This window comes from Theropithecus gelada, chromosome 11 (assembly GCF_003255815.1).
Source record: "Theropithecus gelada isolate Dixy chromosome 11, Tgel_1.0, whole genome shotgun sequence".
NCBI classification, from domain to species: Eukaryota; Metazoa; Chordata; class Mammalia; order Primates; family Cercopithecidae; genus Theropithecus; species Theropithecus gelada.
In genome coordinates, this window is record NC_037679.1 from 50,236,296 (window position 1) to 50,260,900 (window position 24,605).

A 24,605-nucleotide genomic window follows, 5' to 3' on the forward strand; every position below is an offset into this window, starting at 1 on the left:
ATAATCCTATAACACTCCAATACCACCTTGTTGTCAGTGTAAACAACGGCATACTCCGAAAGCACTGAGGCCACTGACAACCTGTAGTTTTCCTATCAAAAGGCCGGGCACGGTGGCTCAAGCCTGTAATCCCAGCACTTTGGGAGGCCGAGATGGGCGGATCACAAGGTCAGGAGATCAAGACCATCCTAGCTAACATGGTGAAACCCCGTCTCTACTAAAAAATACAAAAATCTAGCCGGGCGAGGTGGCAGGCGCCTGTAGTCCCAGCTACTCGGGAGGCTGAGGCAGGAGAATGGCGTAAACCTGGGAGGTGGAGCTTGCAGTGAGCTGAGATCCGGCCACTGCACTCCAGCCTGGGCGACAGAGGGAGACTCCGCCTCAAAAAAAAAAAAAAAAAAAGTCCTTAACCCAGCAGGTTTCCTAATAGGGGATCTAAATCTTAATTAATTACCATACAAAAGTCCGACCAGATCTAGGAGGAACTCCCTTCAGGATAGGACAATAAATGGTTCCTCCCAGGCAATTAAGGAGAAAAGACACAATGGGTATTCAGTAAGTGATAAGGAAACTCTTGCAGAAACAGAGTTAGGAAAATTGCCTAATAATTGGTCTGCTCAAACGTGTGAGCTGTTTGCACTCAGCCAAACCTTAACGTACTTACAGAATCAGGAAGGAGCCATCTATACCAATTCTCAGTTAATATGGACTGAATGAGGTCTTATTAATAGCAAAGAATAATTGAAATCCCAAACTTACAAGGTTTTCAACAGAAGTAAAGTTTGCTAGAAGTTAACAGTGAAACATATATTATCCTACTAGCACACACTCTCAACGGATTTCTCATACAGTTTGCAAGAAATAACAAAATCTATCCTTACTCTACAATCCCAAATAGACTCTTTGGCAGCAGTGACTCTCCAGAACTGCTGAGGCCTAGACCTCCTCAGTGCTGAGAAAGGAGGACTTTGTACCTTCTTGAGAAGACTGTTGCTTTTACACTAACCAGTCAGGGATGGTATGAGATGTCACCCAGTGTTTACAGGAAAATACTTCTGAAATCAGACAATGCCTTTCAAACTCTTACACCAATCTCTGGAGTTGGGCAACATTGCTTCTCCCCTTTCTAGGTCCCGTAACAGCCATGTTGCTATTACTTGCCTCCAGGCCCTGTGTTTTTAACATCTGTGTCAAATTTGTTTCCTCCAGGATCAATGCCATCATGCTACAGATAGTCTTACAAATGGAACCCCAAATGAGCTCAACTAACAATTTCTACTGAGGACCCCTGGACCAACCCTTTTGGCTGGTCTAGAGAATTCCCCTCTTAAGCACACTGCCACTGCAGGGCCCCTTCTTTGCCCCTTTCCAGCAGGAAGTAGCTACAGTGGTCCTTGCCCAATTTCTGACAGCAGTTGGGGTATCCTGTTTAGAGTGGGGATTGAGAGGCAAAGCCAGCTGGACTTCCTGGGTTGAGTGAGGACTTGGAGAACTTTTTTGTCTTATAAGAGGATTGTAAAATGCACCAATCAGTTCTCTGTAAAAATGCGCTAGTCAGGGCTCTGTGGCTAGCTAGAGGTTTGTAAAATAGACCAATCAGTGCTCTGTAAAGTGGACCAATCAGCACTCAGTAAAATGGTCCAATCAGCACTCTGTAAAATGGACCAATCAGCAGGACGTGAATGGGGACAAATAAAGGAATTAAAGCTGGCCACCCCCAACCAGGAAGGGCAGTCCACTCGGGGCCCCTTCCACCTGTGGAAGCTTTGTTCTTTTGCTCTTCACAGTAAACCTTGCTGCTGCTCACTCTTTGGACCCATGCCACCTTTGAGAGCTGTAACACTCACTGCAAAGGTCTGTGGCTTCATTTTTGAAGTCAGCCAGACCAAGAACCCACTGGAAGGAACTAACTCCGGACACACTAAGAGGTATAAGGTGATATCTCATTGTGGTTTTGATTTGCATGTTTTGATGATTAGTGGAAAATGAACTCTTAACAAGATGAAAGTTGTTTAAAATTCTTCAATTTTTTTTAAACTTTGTTCATAATAACCACAAGAATAATGGCCTTGCAGAAACACTATTACAAATTGGTTAAAAGGAAGGATTTGGACTAGGTGAGTTTGAATCTAGCCTCATTGTGAGACTTGGACAAGTTACTTTACCTCCTTGTGCTGAGACCTTGTGCTGAGCTCAGTCATGGAGACCCTAACCCAGCAGCGCTAGAGGAATTAAAGACACACACACAGAAATATAGAATGTGGAATGGGAAATCAGGGAACTCACAACCTTCAGAGCTGACAGACTCAAACAGAGATTTACCCACATATTTATTGACAGCAAGCCAGTGACAAGCATTATTTCTATAGATTATAGATTAACTGAAAGTATTCCTTACAGGAAACACAGGGATGGACCAAAACAAAGGGATGGGCTCTGGTTAGTTATCTGCAGCAGGAACATGTACTTAAGGCACAAATTGCTCATGCCATTGTTTGTGGTTTAGGAATGCCTTTAAATGGTTTTCCACCCTCAGTGGGCCAGGTGTTTCTTGCCCTCATTCCAGTAAACACACAACCTGCAGCGTAGGCATCATGGCCATCACAAACATGTCACAGTGCTGCAGGGATTTTGTTTATGGCCAGTTTTGGGGCCAGTTTATGGTCAGATTTGGGGGACTGTTCCCAATACCGTGTCCCTCAGTTTTTTTTATTTGCAAAACCCTGGGATAAATAGTACAGATGATTTTAGGATTAAAATCTAATATATATAAAACATTTAGAATAATGACAGGTATATAGTAAGTGACCCAGAAGTGGTTGTTATCATTATTAGGATAAATTCAAAATCTTTTGACTTATAGGACAGTTTCACCCTTCTAAGTGTTATCATCTTCCATCTCACCAGTTGAGCTCTTCTGCTATCTGATTAAGCTACACTGGCCACCTTTAATTTCTTATGCTCTCAATGTTCCTTCACCTGTAGAACATTTGTGTGCACTAGGTCTTCTGCCTGGAAATCCCTTCTCTCTCCAGCTTTTCTAATCAACTGTTTATGTATTCTTCATATTCAGAACAAGGGTCACTTCCTCAGGAAATTTTTTGTGATCTACTTGACTTAGACAAATATGTTTGGTTGTTCCCAGAGCATTGTGTACTTCTTGTTGGCACATCAACTATTGCATTTGTGTCCAATTCTTTAAATTGTTGCAGTTACTCCCTTCCTTGGATCCATGTCCCTTTGCAATATGACTTTCCAGTTCCTGTAATCACAATTTAGAGCCTAATTCCTTATCTTTGATTTCTGAATTTAGAATGGCCCCCTAATTTGGTTTAGTCAACAGAATATGCTGATTTCATGTTAATTTTGTGGATAGTTGTCCAGAAACGTTGCAAACTTTCATTTGTCCTCTATGAACCCTGTTTAATAACCATATAAACAAGCTTGGGCCAGCCTGTTGGAAGATGAGAGAGCACATGGTGGAGAGGAAAGCCACTTCAACTGAGGCCAAGCTAGTCCAGCCAGCAGTGTACCAACCTAGCATATACCCAGTGTGAGTCAACCCAGTGCGAACCAGCAGCACATCAGAGCCCATATATCTGAACTACAGAATTGTAAGCTAAATAAATTGTTGTTTTAAGTAACCAAAATTTGGAATTGATTGTTACACAGCAAAAACTAGCTGATACAGATTTTTATATTGTATCTGTGGGTATTTGATTAATCTCTCTCTCCCCGTGAGGATAAATTCTACATATTTCTTTTTTTTTCCCCATTATACTCCCAGCTGCTACTCCAGTATGCCTAGCAATTATTAGGCCTTCTGAAAAATACAGTTGAATCAGTACAGGTAAATCATGGCAATTTTTGATACATTAAATGATCGTTTTGTGTATAAGAGTAAGAAAATATTATAACATGGTTAAAGTTGCATGAGAGTGACAGAGCAGGATTATCACCACCTTGGACAAGCACTGCCATTTTAAAATTTACCTTGATCAAAAACTGCCTAAATTCAAAGGGCATCAACCTAATGGCGAAGGTCAGCATAACCATAAACCACAAATAACATCTCCAGCCAGAAACATTCCAAACCCCTCCCTGACCACAGACAAGCTAGCCCCGAGATAACCTCCCCTCCAGCCAGAAAGATGTCAGCCCCAAGATAACCTCCCCTCCACCCAGAGACATTCCAACCCCATCATAAACTTTTCCCCTACGCAGAAACATTCCAAGATTGTGATGGGCCCCGTCACCCTAAAACCAATATATACTCTTAGTCTGTGAGCGAGAATACTCCTGACCAAAATTGGTCAGAAGCCCCTCTCAGGTTTATTTCTCTAAAATAAACCTGCTTTTGATTGTTAAGCCACATTTCATGTGTCTTTCTTATTTATCTCATAGCGAGAGCAAGTATGAAAATAATTAGTTATGGCTCAGATATCTCCATGTCTGCCTACAGACATTCATTATATGTGTTAACATATTATGAAAGGAAACTAAAGAAGATGTGCTTCAACTTCTTTAGATGAAACTAGCTTTGAATCTATTGCTGAGCCAAGAATTTTAGCTACATATGCTCTATATTTGAAGGAAAGATGGAAAAATTATACATCTAGTGGTAGAACCACTCCATTGCACAACTCTGAGAAGCACTATCTATGTGGTGTTCTATGTGAATGGTGCTTCCTAGATGTGTACAGTGTAATAGCCTTACCTGAGTACATATTAACTCTTAAGTGATCAGTTAACCAGTCTTCACACCTAGGTTTCTCTTTTCTTTTTCTATAGCCTCTTTATCTCAATCATACTCCTTACAATTTTGACTCAAAACCCCAATTTAGTCAGGGAAGGATAATGTTTTATTAATCTTTCCTTTGCCTGTATGTGCACATGGTAAATAAAGAGAGTCCAGGAAATCCCTGAAGAAAGTAAAAACATGTATACACTGAGATCCTTATTGATTCATTGATATTTATGAGGATACCATTGTTCCTATTAGAATAGGAAAAACAAGGCATATTTTAGTGTAGATACACCTAAGGCCAGAGATAGTCACATTAAAGTCCCCATGCCAAGCAATTAAAGTTACTTTCAGTTTTTCTCATCATAGAAAAGTGATATTAAAAATGCCCAACAAGAGAAAATGATTCTTCTGAAGCCATTAGGAGCAGCTTCTTTATTCTCAACTCTAGCTGATTAGTGATGATGATATAGCTAAAGAAAAGAAAGTAAGCTAAGGAGGCAGCCTAGAAAAACTGGGTTCAGAGAAGAATAGTTTGTTATTATGGTCAGCACTGTTTGGAGGAGGGAAATATTGAATTTGTTGAAAACAAACAATTCAGTCCACTAAAGAGATTATATCCGACATGGAGAAGAAAGGTTTAATTGGACCTCATCATGGGCCAGATGAAATATTCTGCAATTATGAATATAACTAGCATAAATTGTATACTCAGCCACGTATATTTCTGCTTAAATCATCTATAAAAATGCTAAAAATTTCTCCCTTTATACAACTGGGAAATGGATAATAAAGCAAAAGTTGAAAATGTCTATATTATGGCAAGTTACATTAGTAGCTGTAACAAACTAGCCCAAAATCCCAGTGGTTTAGCACAATAAAATATTCTGTCTTGCTGATATGACTCTCTAATGCAGGTAAACAAGTTGATGACATTTCTCTACGTAATTACTCAGAGATCCAAATTTCTTTCTTGCTAGGACTTCACCATTTTCAGCTTCAGACTTCAAGGTCCACTGGTATTGTCTGTGCATTGACAGATTAAGGGAAGAGAACTAGCCACATGAGCCAACATAGAATCAGAAAAAGTAAACAATGTGTTTTATCTGAATGCCCAGAAGGAAAATGAAACAGGTGAATACATGGAATTGTCTCACCCATCATGTAGACATAGGTTAAAGTTTCAGTCTGACACAACACTTACTTCTCATAAAAGTAAGAAAAATTATAACAAACACTGATTGTAGTTTACAAACCTCCTATATGGATGTTAAATAGAAGTTTTCATACTTGTCAATTTTAAGGGATGACTAATTATAGGTTTATTTATCTAGTACATATCATTGACATTAGAAGAAATAAAAGCATATTTTTGTCTCTTTATCCTCTGATTTCTTTTTTATAAACAACTGTTCTTAGATCTTATTTGTTGTAGCACTTACTGACATATAATATCACCAAATTTGTGTAAATTCACCATTATTTCCATTTATTTATTGTTTAATCTCAGTATTTTACTAACTGAAGTCAAAATTAATAAAGTTATGTAATGAATGAATATTTGCAAGTCAAATATCAAAATAGTTAATGGCCTTTTTGTTACACCAAATATCATAAAATCATTATATTTGGTATTGACTTGCTAGGATATCAAGTTTAGAACATGCATTTTTTTTTAAATCTATCCCAATGTATAGTTAGTTTTCACAGATTCATATCTCTAAAAGATAATGCTTATTCGTACACATTGCAATGTTTAAGTGAAAAATTCCATGCCAAAGAAACAAGAGCTGATTTTAAAGTTTCATTTAATCATACCCTCTAGTCTTTGTCTCTTTGGGGACTTTAGTATTTTTTTCTTTGCTCACGTACTTCTCTTCTTATTTCCTTTTCTTATTGTCAGAAAATGGCAATATTCCATTTTTAGTCACCAGAAAGAGTTTCTACTTCAGCTTCATCCCAGTTTATTCAAGACTCCATTCACCATCGTCTCCTTAGGCTCCAGAAACTTAGTAAGTTTTTAAAATGTGTCATCTAGTTCTAATTAAATGTCTCCAAATAATATTGGTAGGGAACTTTGGCAAACACTTTAGACACATTATCTAACAGCAAAGTCAGTTCATATTCCCTTCCCCCTTATTGCCCTAGTTCCCTATGTAAGGATGCCAGAAAGACAATTTAGACAATTTAATGTAGGCTGAAATCAGTAATCTCATGAGGATGGGAGGAGGGGAGCGAGTCAGTCACAGTAATTGAAAACAAAGAAGTTGGACTGAAAACCAAGATATTTGGAACCTTCAAAACTCTAGCTCTTTATTTTTGATGGAGTAATTTAGTATTTTTTATTCAGTTTCAATCTTTCTCAGTGTAACACAAAGCAAATTGTTTCTTCTAACACAGCCTTTATTGAGGCATAAATCCATGCCTTTTGATTTGTAGAACTTTTTTGAATAAAACTACTATTTATACATAATGACAATGATGATAATAATGATGCATATATTATCACAGGGTAACTATAGACATTTCGTATAAGAAAAAAAGTGTGTATTTACAGAGGATATCCCAGAGAGGACCAGCTAACTACCAACTGCCTTTGAAAGGGATAATCGTTACATGTTAATTTTTTATTACTGTCCAGTATCACTGGCAAATTCTTGCAAATTTTACAAACTTAGAAACCCGACTTTATCTCTTGGGGCAAAATTATCTTAAACAAGTTCAAAGACCACATTAAACCTGAAGGCTAACCTTCATCCTCTTAGTGCCACCACATTCTCTGTAGGTAGTCCCACTTGGGAAGCTAATTATAGTCAAAAGATTGTTGATGACCATAGAACCAGTACAAAGGACTCTGGATAAATCAGCTCCATAATAACATGAGGCAAAAGAAGAACTCTTTTCCAAGGGATCAAACTCTTTAAATGTGTTAACTCTCATAACTTTTTGCAGTTGTTAGCGTGATAAAAAAACACCCTGCCAAAAGACGACTGCCGAATAGTGATTTATTAGCCTTGACAACATTAGCCTCTGGGATCTTCTTTTTTTCTCTCTACTTCCAAAATTTACTGATCCTCTTCAATGTTCATTCTATCCTCTTATACATTACAGAATTAGTGTAGTTATAGTAGAATAAATTATTTTATCTTAAATGGCCTAGATTTAATTTCTTTCAATTTTATGTTTTTAATCAGAGTTTTGATATTATAACTCTAGAGAGAACACACTGACAAAAAGATTTTATCCTGTCTCAATATTTTTTAGATATATTTCTTTGTTCTTCTCAAACATGTCAAGGAATGGAGCATATAATATACATTTACATACATGTTATTTAACTCTTTAAAGCCCACATTGAATATTAGCAAGGGGATTTTCATGCCTATATGTGTACACATTAACCAACAAAGGGTAAGTTTCTCTGTCCCTGGAAAACTCAAGACAGGGTTTACTAGAATTTGCCCTAAGAGGGAGAATGAGAAATGTGGAATTAGGGAAAATCCAGGGAAGCTTAGGTGTATTAATGGAGGGCTAGGGAGGACAATAACAAGTGAAGTCCCAATTCTGGCTTAGAAATTAGTCTGATGGGACAACACATCCAATTAAAAATATCCAACTCAGGAATTTGAGGATTTCCAAAATGTTTTGGACAGTGTTACTTTTAGCAGATTCATAAGTTACTGATTTACAGAATGTAGAGGACTATACCAGAAAACGAAGGTGTGGAACAGAAAGAAAATAAAAATTAACTAAAAAAGAAGGCTCTTTTTCCAAAGAACACAGTACTAGAGAAGTAAAGAGATAAAATTAAGAAGTGTATTAATTTTTTTGAAACAACTTCATGTGATACTGAAAGTATAGATGAGGAAAGTCAAACACCAAACCTGGGTCTCATCCACAAATCATTCCAATTTCAGTAGTCCTAGGTATGGATTAGGCATCAGGATTTTTAAAAGCTCTAGAGCTGATTCAAATATGTGACCAAGGTTGAGAATCACTGCACCAGAGAAGTGACTTATGACGCAGACTAGGATGTAGGAGACAGAAACACTAACTAAGTTCTAGAACATTGAACTATTGAACAAAGTCTTGAGGAGAATGTGGTAAAGGGCTTGTTTTTTACTAGGTTCCCGGGGGGCATAGACTTCAAAAATATCAATAGCAACTTCAGTTCAAAAATATGCTGAGGTTGATTCTTCAGATCAGCTGTCCCCAACCTTTCTGGTGCCAGGGACTGGTTTTGTGGAAGACAGTTTATCCACTGGGGATGGTTTCAGGATGAAACTGTTCCACCTCAGATCATCAGACATTAGATTCTCGTAAGAACAGGCAACTCAGATCCCCTGAATGCGCAGTTCACAATAGTATTTGCATTCCTATGAGAATCTAATGCCACTGCTGATCTGACAGGAGGTGGAGCTCAGGCGGTAATGCTGGCTGGCCTGCCGCTCACCTCCTGCTGTGTGGCCTGGTTCCTGACAGGCTTCATAGCTTGTTAAGAACTGCACAGCCAGGGGATTAGAAATTCCTGCTTCAGGTAACAAAAGCATGGGGAATGGAGAAAACTCTCTGAGAGGTACACTTCTTGAAATCCATAGCAGGAGGAAAGGGTGAAGCCACTGGGCATATAACATCCAGGCTGGAGAACCCTCTGGCTGAAAATACTTGCTCACTAGAGAGTCTGTCTTAGGACAGACCACCTATGCAATGCAGCATCAGGTGCCAGAAAGACAGGTCTTAGCACAAAAAGGGGAACTCAAAGCCTTCAAGTTTTCAGAAAGAAAGAGAAACTTCAGGTAAGACTGGACGACTGATTCTGCCACCATTGCATATTTACAGACTGTGCCAGAAAACAGAAAGATCTCAAATGTTACTCTGAGAGAAGGAACATTATATTAGGGAGAATTTTCCGAGTTCAATTCTTCTTAAATCATAGGCTCATCAGAATGATCTGGCTTGTTCACTGAACTCCTTCCACATAGCTTCTGATTCCTTAGGTCTGGAGTGGGACTCGAGTATTTGCATTCGTGACTAGCTCCCAGGTGATGCTGATGCTGCCAGTTCAGGGACCACATTTAGAGAAGAAGAGCTCTAATATTAGTCAAATGTGGTGTCATAATTTAACTCTTGGTGGGGCATTTCTCCAAATTGTGTTTGAGTACATAGATTACAGACCAGAGTCAAGGGACATAAACTGACCAACATCTGGATGAGGCTAAACCAAGATGTTTTCCATCTTATGACTCTCTCCAGGAACAATCAAAAGTCTTCTTAGATCCTCTGTTGATCCCTTTTCTCACTCCTAAGGTAATTGATGATTGAGAGAAGGAACTGGTACCAGGTGGTTCCCTTTTCCTTTTGGGGAGAACTGACTGTCAATTGCATACATTTCATTTTGCTCCTCCATGAAAAAAGATTTACAGGGGTAGATTCTGTACTGAGGCTTGTGGCTGGCCAGCACTGCCTGTGACTGATGGCATAGTTTATTTCTGGAGTTTTGTATTAGGGAGCTCTTACTTGCTTCACACTGAAGTAATGCATTAAATTCAGGGGGTACACCTCGCCTTTATCAATACAAAATAGAACATTTTGAGCTCTATTTTTGTGTGAATCCCATTTCTCTTTCTCACCTGATCCTGAATTTAGATAGGACATAATGGGAGCAAGTATAGAGGTCCCCTAAAACTTAGCATTACTACCCATAAAAACTTTACTATTTTTATGTATCTCTATGAGTTTAATACAAAAAGGTGGGAATTTTGATATATCTACCCAACTCCTGGCTTTGTATTATGTTCCCAACTATTATTTTTTCTTTGTCTCACTTTCTTAGTTTGTATTTGTCACCTCATAACACATGATCAGTAATATATATAATACAAGGTATGATATAGCAGGTAATATAGAAAATTATATACTTATAATACATATATAATATTTTGAGATAAAGTTATTGTACTAAGATTTATGTTTTCATCTTTGTATGTTAATTTGTGTGTACATTATAGCATTTATTCATGTAAGTAAACTTAAATACTGTTAAGAAAAGGTGTTGGATAAACAAGTAAATACTTTATATCTCAGATTAGCTGCCAGGTTTAAAACTAATGACAGATTCAATAACATAATTTCTCAGCATATGCGTTTTGTGAGTGAACTCATAAAAACTTACATTCCAATAGATAGCTATAGATCTTGTATACATATATCTTATATGTATCTTTTAAAACTTCCTCTATTGTACTGAAACTGTAAGACTATTAGCCTGAGACTGTCAAGGCACAGGAAGAGATTTGGTCTAATTTGCCTTCCCCAATTCTTGACTCTCAGCAAAAGATTGGTAAGTGGATCTAATGTGAACCCAAGCACAATGGGAGTTAGCCTTCATCATAGCCCAAATCCCATCCCTTCCTTTAACGCATCTGTGATCATCAGTACATAAGCTTCTGTGGCTTTTAATTGAGTGAGTGATCCAATGGTAAAGTTAGTTGCATTTATTAAACATTTGCTACGTACCAGCCTCTATATTAAACAGCTAACATGTTTATCTTACTTAATCCTCAAAAGGTATATTCTAAATAGAAAACTGAGGCCCAGAGAGGTTGTATGACTTGCCCGAGCTTACACAGTTTGTGTGACAGACCTGGCACTTACATCTAGAAGTCTGACTTTAAGCCCTGTGTTATTCAGCATTATGACAAGGCTGCCTCCCAGTGAGGAAATGGGTGTAGAAATGAGCAACACCCAACGCCAGTGGTTTCTCCCATTATTCTTTATAGTGTGTGCGTTAATGGTTATGTGCTCAAGCAGAGCCAAATTGGAAAGAAAATATTTGTACCTATTTATTCACTTAATTTAGAATACCCATTGCACCAGTCAATTACTAATGAGAAAGCCCAGACCTAGAGCAGATAATATTCAGCTGATAATATTTAAATGACTGATCTTCCTTGTTTTGTTTTTTTAAAAAAAATGCATTTGAAATCCAGAATATTTGGACTTTTACTCAAGCACAGAATTAAGGTTTTCATTAAACGAAATTAAATTTTGAATTTAACTGTCTCTCAATTTGTTCTACACGGTTGAATAAATTAATCTTGAAGCAACTCCTCTGTATTACCGCTATGGCAACCATTGACTTCTAAAAGCTTTAAAAGGCCCTGCACTGTTTGGCCTGAGTTACTAAAGATGTATTTTTATGGGTTTAACATACTGACATGTAGACATGTTAAGCACAGTGGAATTCTGCTTTAAACATGAGCCTGGTGCTCACATTTGTTTCCGTGATCTACATTAATTATCTAAAAGACCGTAACCATGAATACCTGGCAATGAAGCTGTATCTTACTTTCTATTTTATCTTGAAAATAGATGAGGAAGAAATGTATTTGGCAAAGCTTGCTCAATCCTCATATTCCTGACAAAGCATCTTTCAGTTCAGAAGGATCATATTACCTCTTGCCCCTTTAAACACTTTGACAGCTTAACAGAAATATTGTGTTAATTGTAATCACTTGAAAATGGTTGTTTTTCTGATTCTTAATAATCAAATCACTTAATTTCAGAGAAAAGAAACCTCAATATTGGGCACAGCTCAAAGAAGTAAAGATTAAACAGAAGAAGCAGAAAAAGAATGGGGGCTTTTAGGGCCACGGTCTCTCTCCTTTGGCATTAAAAGACAGGATTAAATTTTACTCAGAAACTTACTAGATGAAAACTCTGGACAAAATTCTGTTGCGCAGTTATCCTTATTTAATGGGTTATTTCTAGGGTTAGTTATTTGAGTTATCTTATGTTTGTGGTCTCATAAATAATATATAATACAAATATAAAGAAGTCACTGGCAAGGACTATCAGTATTTGTTTTCCCAATGAGTCTACATGATTGTATATTTTTCGTTGCTTAAGTTTTTAAGGTTCTTAAATACTATAGCTTAGGATGAGAATTAAATAGTTTAACACTGTTTTTAAAATAGTCTTATGGAAAGTCAATGAGACAACCATATTAAAATCTCATCAGCAAAATTCTTTCCTCCATTCCTCCAAATCATCTTCAGTAAAGAGAGAGATTAGCTTTTATTTTTCACATACTCTGGAAAAAGATATTTAATTCAGGCTGATTGTGTTAAAGTTTCTTCTTCCAACATAAAGTTTCATATGTATGAAACTTTCAAATATACTGTATAAATTGGCCACACTAGGATATATTTTTAAATATAATGACAAGTATTGCATATCTTTTGCCACCAGAATAGTATAAATATTGCTAATATAAGTACTTTGTGTTCACTAAATACAGAGACAATTTCCTAGACTAATTACCCTTTAACATTAATGCAGTCCTATACCAATTTATTATAGTTACAAAAACTAATGTTAAGATACTTTTTATATATCATTATCTAAAATGTACTTTGATTTCTGGAAGTTGTCCAGAATTAGCTTGATTCTCCTTAAGCAATTTCTGGTGTTACAGAGCATCAACATATATTCTAAAGTTATTATCTTTTTTTTAAATTTTATTTTTATCAAGTTCAGGGGATACATGTGCAGGTTTATCACAGGTGTATCTTGCTTGGTGCTGAGGCTTGGTTAGTTTGCATTGCACCATACTATAATAAAGACAAATAAAAAGAAACAATTCCTCAAGTTTTAATTAATACAACTGCCTTTATTGAGTTCTCTACCATTCCTACAACTTTGCTAAATATAATTTCATCCCTTTGAAATATCTTCCAGAGTTTTAAAGAATTCACCATCTGTAACTACTATACTTTATGGCGCCTTTCTTTACAAGAATGATTTTAAACAATCTAGCCACTTTATCTGTTCTTGGAGGAGAATTTGCCTCAATTTTAAGATCATTGGAGGGTAATATCGAGGAAAGCATCTCTCAAGCAAGAAATTTTCTATGACCAGTTTTTACTGATATTCCTTTATTCATTGCTACTGTTATTTACTGATGGATGCATATACCATATCATTCCAGAAAGGATACGAGACAGTTTTAAAACAACACATGGTAATACTTTTTAAAAATCTACATACGTAGTTGAGGTGACAAGAAAATAAAGGTAGGCAAAGTTATATGAAACCAGGGAAGACTGAGACAAAAATTGGGCCCCAGGTTGCTGAGCAGGCAAGCCATAATGACAAACACACTCAGTTGCCAATACAGAACCCCAAAAGTAAGCAACTGTTTTTAGAAGTTGTAACCCATTCTGACACTGAGACCTGAGAGAAATTTTTCTTACACATCCCCACAAAGCCCATTGCATAGTGCCATTGTAAATGCCCTCCAGGTCATCGTACAGCAAATACAATTAACAGCTCTATAGCACTTTGTAGTATAACATTTCTTGGTGTTTACTGAATACACAGGGATAGTACAGGAAAAGTAAAAGTAATTATATGAGGCTACATTAATTAATGTAGTACAGGTGAGGAGGAGTTTATTAATCTGGATGAAGCCGAGAAAATTTTACTGGAGGAATGGATGCTGACATCCTTCTATAGAGCCTCTATAAATCTTAACATTGCCACCAAGCACTTTGCTGGAAACATGCTTTACTCATAGGTAGGGCTCATGTTGTTCTTGGAAAACAAGTTGAAGCCCCCTCCAACCTAAGCAAAATGAAATATCAATAACTTTATAACATGAAAATGGAGACATCAAATAACCACCTTCATCAAAAAGTCTATCTCAATTTAAACCACTCAAATAATATCAACTTTTGAACAATGCAGTTTTCTGATGAACCCTTTAAGGCAAATAGAAAAACGTTTTCCTAGACTAGTAAATATGTGATAAATATAAAATTATAGTCCAGAACTTAGATATATGTTGAAGAATGCATATTTACAATTAGAAGTAGTCTCATACCATTCTTTCTTACAAGAATTAGATAACAGAGTCAGTTATCTATAAAGGGTACCTCTAGTTCACATTACCCATAGAAAAAGGCTTTTCTTTTCCTATAAGTTGTTGCGGAGTACTTGGCATTCAGTTCAACTAAAATAAATATCAAGTTAAAAGAACAATGTAGAGCTTGACAGAAAATGGGGGCAGAATAACAGTCTTTTATTACCCTTTTGGAAATTATTCTGTGATATGAGAAGACAGCATCACTATTATGATATATAATTACTAACTGTTTAATCTTAGTCAAGTTACTTACCTAACTGCTCTTTGTCTGAAAATCCTCATCTATTCAATAGGAATAACAATAGTAATTTATAGTTTTTGTTGTGAGAAATAAATGAGGTAATATATGTAATATGACAACAACAGTACCTAGCACATAATAAATGCTCACTTAAGGTTAGCTGTAGTTTATCAGAAAGCAAAAAGTCTACCTTTTGATCATATAGCCTATAACCAATTCCTATTCACAACACTAGAGTAAAATGAAAGTGCAGTAAAGCTGCAACCATTTTATGTCACACCAATACATTTACGTACTAGGTAATACATAGCACTCTGATGGCATTGTTGGGTCTAAAACTTGCTTCTAATATAGAAAGCAGTGGATCATAGATAGTCTAGATCATAAGAAATCACACAAATCATCAGTTTAGAATTATATTACTGAATACAATTTTCAAACACAAATAATTTAATGACCCTTTCTCAACAACTCAGGAGCCAACAAATCTACCACCATCAGTAGAAACCAAGAAAGTTCAATTGAGATTCTTCCCCTGGGTTTTGGGGGCAGTTTGACTTATTGACCACCTAAATCACCAGACTCACAAATGCAACACTTACAGTGGAATAATTCAAATTTGATTTTCAGATAAACAACTTTTAAGTTGTTCCATCTTGTTTTATTTTATTTTTTTTTTTTACTGCTGCACAACAAATTGTTGTAAACTTAGTAAACCCATACCCAGTTTTTTAGCCTACAGTTTCTGTAGGTCAGAAGTTCAGGCCTGACCTGACTGGCTTCTCTTCGAAGGGTCTCACAAGGTCAAAGTCAAGGTGATGACCAGGCCTGTGGTCTCATGCAGAGTTCAGAGTTGCTTGTGTCTATAGGCCTGAGGACCACATATGCTTACTGGCCATCAGTTTCTCTCACCATTTACAGGCCTTCTACATTCCTTGCCAAATTGGTCTTTCTGTCTTTTAAGTCATCAAGAGACAGTTCACTTTGCTTTGAATCTCTCTCATGCTTCACATTTTGACTCTGACATCAAGATGCTGATTTAAAGAGCTCATCAGTTTAGGTCAGACCCTTTTAGATAATCTCCCTTTCTGAAATTCAACTGTGCCATGTAGCATAGCCCGATTATAGAAGTGATATCCCCAAATGTCCATGATATTAAGGATTGTAGAGGGCATGGGCATACTAGGAATGGGCCTTTTAGGGAACATCTTAGAATTCTGCCTACAATATACATCACAAGCCTTAAGAATTTATCTGTCAAAGCCTAAACCAAGGGTCTATTACACTGGTACAAAATGCCAAGTCTTATAATTTGTAAGAAACTGGCATATATGTTACAGGCATTGTTCAGTTATCCTATACATTTATAATTTTAGGATAAAGGTTTTCTGTTCTACAGATGAGATAAATTATAGGCTAAAACAGGCAGAAACCTACCCTTGCCATTGGGGATTAAAAAAAATATGAAGAATTTCATCCTACCATTTTCCATTGTTTTATTTACCATGGATTTTTTTCTTTAACTGTACCCTATATGGGTTATGTTAGTAGTATTTAGTCAGAATGTTTCATAGGAAATTAAGAACAGTTGGAACAACTCACCTTAATATAAAAAAATGAGATAAATAAGCTTACCACGAGTCACTGAAATCTGGACTTCTAGGACTGCATGAAGAAATTCATGTCATGAGTAACTCTATTAGTTAATCTAGTCACATGACTGGATCTATCATCTTTACTTCACATCACCCCATAAGAACTTATGCACTGTTTTTTCACTTGCTTGAAAAGCAATTCATTTTAATTTGTTAATATCTGAGCTAAAGTTCTTCTAAATTTTGTTCCTCATGTCATCTTATTTACTTTATCATATGTTTTAGTTTTTGTATTTCTTTGTTTCTTAGGTAATGGATGACTGAGCTGGTTGATTTCTTGTTGCTAGATCTACCCTGTAAATATTTTTTAAAACTATTTACAGGTTTTAAGTGCATGATAGTTATTATAGCATATGTATATGCCTATTTATATCTATATCTATACCATCTACCTACAAACTGGTTTTTCTGATGATTAGCTCATCACCAAGGAATGTTAAGAAAGGGATAACTAATATATTTCAATCAACCACAAGGGACTGTTAGTGGCTCTCTGGCTCTCTGGGTCCCTCAGTCACTGAGGATTCTAAGTTTGGTTAGAAGTAAAATTGCTCAGAAAGGGCTGTGTGAAGTTAGAGTTGTTTGTATGTGTTAAAGGCTGGAGTATGTAAAGATGCAATGCTTTATATTTGGTATTTCACATTATATTTGGCATTTCACAGGAAGTTGTTATTCCAGAAAACACAGATACTAAGGAGATATTGTATATTAAATCATCTTTATATAGATATGTTTGTTAACTTAAATTTCTTGATGTCCTGAAAAATGTCTGAACCTCATGAGAATGCCTAGAGCTTTACGGGCAGTGAAAATGATCCTGATGGTAAGGAATGGGTTAAAAGAGTTCTGCAGATATAGTCATTTTTTTTCATTTTTGCCTAGAGAAGCCATGATCCCAAACAGCTTTTTTTTTCTACTGTGTATTTGGTCTTGTGAAAGGAATAAACAGCACCCTTGAAACCATTCCCAAAACCTACTCAAAATAGAAGATTCACTTATGGCAATCATCAAGTCTCTTTGATCCTCTGTAATAGTTTGGGGGGAAATGACAAATAAGTTTGAACTAAAATGTTTAACTTGATAGATAAATTCAGAAATGCACTAAAGGTTTTTTTTTTTTTTTTAACAAATGTGTTTTTATGCAAGATGAAAAAAGAAGCAAAGCAGACGAGTTAACCACTGAAAAACTTATATTCTACGTTGATGCATCACATTGGAGCTGTAGAAGTCACATAGGGCAAGATCAGTGTTAACAACCATAAATTCTCAACAGAAAATCCTGTTAACAAACAGAATCCATACAGTGAAATAAAGCAAACAGTGAATATTATTAAAGACTTAGAAAATAAAGTCACAATCAAACTTGCAGAAGAAAAATGATCTGCTATTAAGCCTAAACTTTATTAAAGAGAGGAAAAATGGGAGGGAAAGATGAAATGAGGGTGAAAAGAGGGTGAGAGTGAAAGTAAGAGAGAAAGAGAGAGAGGGGAGAGAGGGGAGTAGATTTTTAAAAACTATCACATTGTGAAAATCTGACTGTTGTATTCATAAGGCAACATAAACAATATTGAAAAATTTTAGTATCTTAGTAAAGATATATCTAAGTTCAAGACAAGTTAAATATATGAATTCATCTAAATATTTCCTAACTTTGGTTATCAAAAGTAGTTATTCTAAGAAGATTTGCACTTTAAAGACGGCCCAAAATATGTTATGATCCTTTAAAGGTGAAGTAATTTCTCTTTTTGTTTATTTATAGCTAATTAGTCTTTGTCAGTGTTGCACATTAGTTACACTCCAGCATTTCAAGGTCTGTTTGCTTTCTGATTCATAAAAATTAACCTGTATCCTTTAGTTATATTAAAAGCCTTGTATTTAATTAGGAACATGTCATGTCAAATTTATGGAATGGGCTACAACCTTGCCAATTTCTACCTTACTGCTGGAGAGACAATCAGTTATTTGGGGAAGCACATTCACTCTTGAGCTACAATGGAGTTCCAAACTATTGTTCTTTCTCTGTATTTTTATTTTCTTCTAGTTTCTTCTAGTTTATTTCAATCTCACATCTTTCTCCTTTACCCCAAATTTTCCTCATCATTACATGCATACCATTTTAACTCTCTTCCTTGCTTATTAACTTTTTCTAATTTTCTCTGTTCTAACTTCACAGAAATGCATCTTTATGTTCAATTTGGCAATAAAATTTGAAGGAAATAACATGAACTTTAAAAAAGAAAAAGATTGGCCAGGCACAGTGGCTCACGCCTGTAATTCCAGCACTTCGGGAAGCTGAGGGGGGTGGATCATGAGGTCAAGAGATCAAGACCATCCTGGCCAACATGGTGAAACCCCGTCTCTACTACAAATACAAAAATTAGCTGCATGTGGTGGCATGCGCCTGTAGTCCCAGATACTTGGGAGGCTGAGGCAGGAGAATTGCTTGAACCCGGGAGGCGGAGGTTGCAGTGAGCCGAGATTGCACCACTGCACTCCAGCCTGGGAAACAGAGTGAGACTCTGTATCAAAAAAAAAAAAAAAAAAAAAAAAAGCAAAAGACTGTTCCGGTATTAACCTCCAAAAGATTGAACATGTTTTGGAGAAAAGGTTAATATGAAATTATTAACAAAAAATCTTTCTACTTATTAAAAAAACCAAGCATCTATTTGAAGAGAACAGACCGCAGTCATTCCTCATCCCATGCATTTAAAAGGTTCAACAGTAGGAGGATCGATTACCTCAACTTGATCAACAGGTATGTTTTCATAGTTGTACAAATTATCCAGGTCTTCTAAGGTGGCATCATAGGTTTCTGAGTCATAGTTGATGGACTCTAGAGTTGGGGCAGTCACAGCAGCATCAAAGATGACAAGTCCCAGAACAAGTATTGCTAATGTCTTCATTATTCAAGCTTTCCTAATTATAAAATATTAAAATGCATAAATATTTAATTGATAGTTTATGAATAGTTTGCACTAAATAGAAATGATAAATTAGTGTCATTATCAAAGAACTCAAGCTGGGAGCTTTCCTTCCATGGATAATTTATAAACATAACACATGAAATCATCTGATTTCCTAGGACCATTGCCGCCAGATGTTCAAATTAATTCACAAACCTGTCTCTGATTTTACAGTGGATATTTTAATTACAGTAAAATTTTATTTTATAGAGAAAAACAGAGCTTATTCACAAAAGCTTTTTCATCATCTAATGGTTTTACCATTTATTAAACATTAAGATCCTTCATCCACTCTGGGATATGAAGTTGAAGATGATGAGGATAATGATGATGATGGTGATGATGACTGCAACTGTCATACCATTTTATAGGTGAAGAGACTGAGACAGAGTTGACTGGTAATACAACTAGGACATCCACAAATAATTCCAATTTTAGTGATCCATGGTGTGGCTTAGGCATTGGGGTTTTAAAAATAATTTAAAGAAAATAGGACTCATAACTGTTTCTTGTACATTGAAGCCTAAGGCCTTTTTCAGAACAAAGTAACAAAGTTTTGTTTGTTTTTTCTGTTACTTTTTTGTAGCGTCTGGATATATAAATACATACATTATTTAATATGTATATCAGTATTCCATGCAATATTGTCCAAAATGTTCCTAATGAAATAGAATAGAAAAAAAAATTTTTCCTTTAGTCCTCAGTATTTTATTTAATTCTTAATAGCTATCTAAGATTTGAACTCAGAACCAATAGGAATACGTGTTTAAAAGGCACTACTTAGCATGATTCCCCTGTATGCCTATGGGATTATAGCCATCTTTTTTTGAAAAATTCCTTAATAAGCACAATTCTTATTTTCCATTATAACTTTTATTATGCTTTTTGAGGATTCAATCAAGATCCTATAATTTTAATTATTTTTTTAGTTCTGTATATACTCATTTGAATACATTTTGGTTTAGAAAAAAAATCTTCATGTTTAATTTTAAACATTTAAGTTAGTCTTATCAAAATGTTAACTGGTGATTCTTTATTGAGGAGGCAAAGTATTGTAAAATTCTTTATCAACCATATCTAATTTTAGAAGCTTTTATATTTTGGACATACTGCTTGGGTTTACTTTAAGAACAGTACCTGTGGTGTTAGTACCTATGCATACATATAAAAGGGAATTCATGATAAATACTACTTTTAAACTTGAATGCACCGGCAGACAAAATGACCTTCAGTTACTTGAAAGACAGTCTTTATGAACCAGGTTTAGGCAGAAGGATATGAAATTCCTCTGAGAATAAGAAGCAGTACAAGGAGCTCCTTCTTAGCTCTCCTATGCTTTCTTCAAATAAATTTCTTGTTCACATTGGATAAACTAAGCCTCTCTTTCAGTTTCCTTTGCAGAAATCTTTGCAGGATTGCAGATTTGGAACTGTTTTAGGCAATTACCAACAAAGTCCTCCTTAATAAAGCAGTGGGTTTGCAAATCTTCCAAGAACCATTCTCCCATAATCAAGTTGGAAACATTAGCAGAAGCCACTACCAACTTAAAACAATATGTTCCTTATATGTTTCTGGCAACTTCCATTGTTCAAAGAAATTATACACTTGCTGGCCTTTTTTTTTCTCACTTCACACTATATTTGATTACATATGGCTACATCTCAGAATTTACTTGCATTTTGCATCACTCCTAGAGCTATCAGCTATAACGCAGTCTGTGTGAATCGTAAAAATATAAACAGCATCTATCTATGTTTGGTTTAAAAATTTATATTCCTTTCTGCAAGTAATTATAATAGCATTTAATGTAGTTTCTTAATTAAAACTTTGTGTTCACTTTATACCATTTCTTAATATTTTAAAATTTATATGTTTAAGACTTTCAACATATAGCTCAAAAAACATTCTAAATGCATAATGTCATGTCATCATTACAATACTTTTAATCTGAAATTTCACCATTTCCTCCCTTTGCATAAAATTTCAATTAATATCAATCAATAGTGCCTGTCTATACTGGCAAAGAATGTGGTCTGTGTCAGGACATTTTACTTAAGGCATATATTGGAAACTACTATAATTTTATTGGCATCTGTCATGACTATTGAGATTAACTATTTGCTGTATGTTATTAATTCTTAAGCTAATTCAAAATTTTGGATTTTCCAAGAATAATATAAATACAAAGTCAATAACAAAAATAAACAAAATCCATTGAATGAAAGTTCACCAGAAGATACTAAGGCAAGTTGAATTATTTTTTAAAGGTTGTTATAGTAGGGAAAAAAAGTCTGATCCAAGAAGAAAGCAAGTATAAAAACTTACCTTTGGCTCTGACGTGATGAAATGGCACAAAGTGACTGAGGATGCAGAGCTAGTGGTATTTGCCCCTGACCAATGGATGTGAATTCTGGTCTGTGGGAGGTGGAATTTATAACACTCAACTTTCTGTTTGCAAAACTTAACATTGAGAAATGCTTCTCAGTCTTTAAAAAACCCCAAATTATTTTATAGTCACCCAAACTAAGCAGTGGGATCCAAATCACATATTATATAAAGTTCTTGAAATTATGTTAATGGAGTTATAATTGCCAAAGTAACACCTTAAAATTTTTAAATGGAAAAAGTTGGATTTAACATACCTCATCTATAACAAATTTACCAATTAAGAAATGAAGTTCATGTATACAGTGATACTATAGATGGATATTTTGGCTCTAATAAGAAATAATTTTCCCAAAACTTGAAGTCTTGAATTGCTGTCTACACTTTTCATTAGTGTTAAGTGAAATTTGGTAAATGTTGCAGAAACCTTACCTGTTTAATATTGGGTAAGTAAAAAAAGATATCGCAATTATTTTGATTGTGTGGAATGCTTTGATAGCAAAGCAGGGAACAATGAAACTTTTGCATAACTTAAAAAAATTACGTCCAGAAGTAACGCATAAATATGATCTGAGTGTTTTGGGGAGAAAAGGCACTCTTTTTTTAAAAAAAGTTATTTTATCTATCATAGACAAATAAATCAAATTTCACATGTTTTCCTTAGAATAGAAGCTTTATTTTAAGCTCTTGTTAACTTCCATGGTTTGTAAAATTGAACTTTAATACAAATATGAAGAGAAAAAATATGCTTTAAATTTCCATACCTCAATTTTACATTGCGTAAGTCCTAGAGAAAGATGAAAATTGCTTCTTGTATTCTGGTGTGCTTTAGATAAATCTAGGAATTTGGTTCTCACTTACACTTCAGGAATCTTTTCCTTCATGTCTGCAAGTGAATAGATGTATTGAATTTTGAAAGCGGGATTACTCCTGGGCCAAGTGATGGGAGAGAAGAAGGTTTGTCTTTAGGATTCTCTCACTTCCCTTCCTGCCTCTGCTCCCACCTTCCCTGCCCTCAAAATGTCTTTGCCCATCTATTCAGGGCATTCTCATTTGTCATCCCTATCATCCAACCCTGTTTCCAAATGATTTGTTCTTAGTATACATTGTTTTTCTCAAAAACAATTTTATTTGGAACAGAAGCAGTGATAATGGATAATGTATGAAGTCTACTAAGACCTCTCAAAAAATGAAGAGGCCATCTTGGAGACAGGGACTTCTTTCTGGTATCTGTAAAGTGTCACCCCATCTTATAAAGGCCACTTTTAGAAGCAGTGCTGGAAAGATGCCTGAATCTGAGTTTCTAGGCTGGTCCTCTTTACCAGCAAGGTCTATGTGGGGTGTCAGGTGATTTCATATATGATTGTTAATCGCCTCAACACATTCTTAAGCAGAGTGCTTACCACTATTCATATTCACAGATGGGACTACTGAGACTCAGATGTTAAATGATACAGCACCATGTGTGACACAAAGAAAGAGGAAATCAAATTGGCTTTTCTCTGTGTCAGGTCCCTGGACATGATTGAGCCTGTCTGAGGGATATGCGTATACACAAAAAGGCAGTGTTAGCGCTCAGTTCCACAGATTTCTGATTCATAGCCTATTTACCGGTCACTAGCTTCAGGCTCTGCTGAATGTTTTAGAAGAAACAACCGATTCCTTGAGTATCTATGAAAATACCTAACTTTCTTCCTTTTCCCTCAATATTTGATCTAGTACTCTGTGCACCTTGTTAGGTGACAGAGAGGTGGGAGCTGCCTAGCCCCTTGCCTTCTGGAGGGCTCTGGTTAAACTTACAAAACTATTTCCAGAAATACTGTTTCGATGCTATCCTTTGTTGAACTGTTGGTGTTTGAATTGTGTCTTCCTTAGGCTTCAGAACGCTGTGTAGTTGAAGTCTGATTTTCATGACAAGTTAAAGGCCAAACTATTTGTCTTTGTATAGCATTGAAAGCAGAAATGATCATTCTTGAACCTTTCTTCCTGCAAATAAATATGATTTTTACATGTCCTTATAATAATTAATTTCTTAAATCGTTTCTCTTCATCTTGTTGGGACCCTCTCCAATATTTCAAAATCTATTTTGAAGGCTGAGCACTCAAATTGGTTACAATTACTCAAGGACCTAATCAACACTGAGCAGTGAGGAAGGATAAGTTACCAGCTCTAGCCTTTCTTATCCTTGGTGAATATCTTCTGGTCTCATGACAATTTTCTTAATAGTGCCCAAGCTTGGTTATTAAAAACCCTCGGGTGATCAGTTATTATGACTCCTGGAGTTATCTAGAAACCGAGGCTTTGCGGCTTTATCCCTTTAAGCCCCAAAGCACTTTACAAAACCTTTTCACTGTAACTCTTTGCAAAATTAATGAACATCATCCTACTTGCTTAAACAGAATTAATTTTAAACCAAACACAGTCTTTTCCCAGTGATTACTTTCTCTTTGTTCTGCAGCAAAGGTGAGCAGAGGCTGTGAGGACAGCCCCCTGCTGCCTGCTCTTGCCCCTGGCTTCAAAAGGTGACATTATTAAGAGCTATGAGAGGGTGTAGATATTCCACCTCACCAATTATAAGGGAAAACAAAAACAACAGCCACAAAAATTCACTGCAATGATTACCTTATCTTCCAAAAAAGAACTATTAAGATAAACCTCATGTTGTCTCAGAGGACTGCTACTCAGCAGAAA

General features: G+C 35.8%; 1 protein-coding gene across 1 annotated transcript in view; it reads right to left on the reverse strand.

The window, feature by feature from the left end:
• EPYC (epiphycan) overlaps positions 1-21,933 on the reverse strand; it is a 49,529-nt gene extending 27,596 nt beyond the window's left edge. Inside the window, exons 1-2 of the mRNA XM_025402601.1 lie at positions 21,854-21,933; positions 19,304-19,481 (exon numbers count right to left, since the gene is read on the reverse strand). Coding sequence (XP_025258386.1) covers positions 19,304-19,468 — 165 coding nt within the window. The 5' untranslated portion in view covers positions 19,469-19,481; positions 21,854-21,933. The remainder of the gene's footprint in view (positions 1-19,303; positions 19,482-21,853) is intronic.
• Between the last annotated feature and the right edge of the window lie 2,672 nt (positions 21,934-24,605).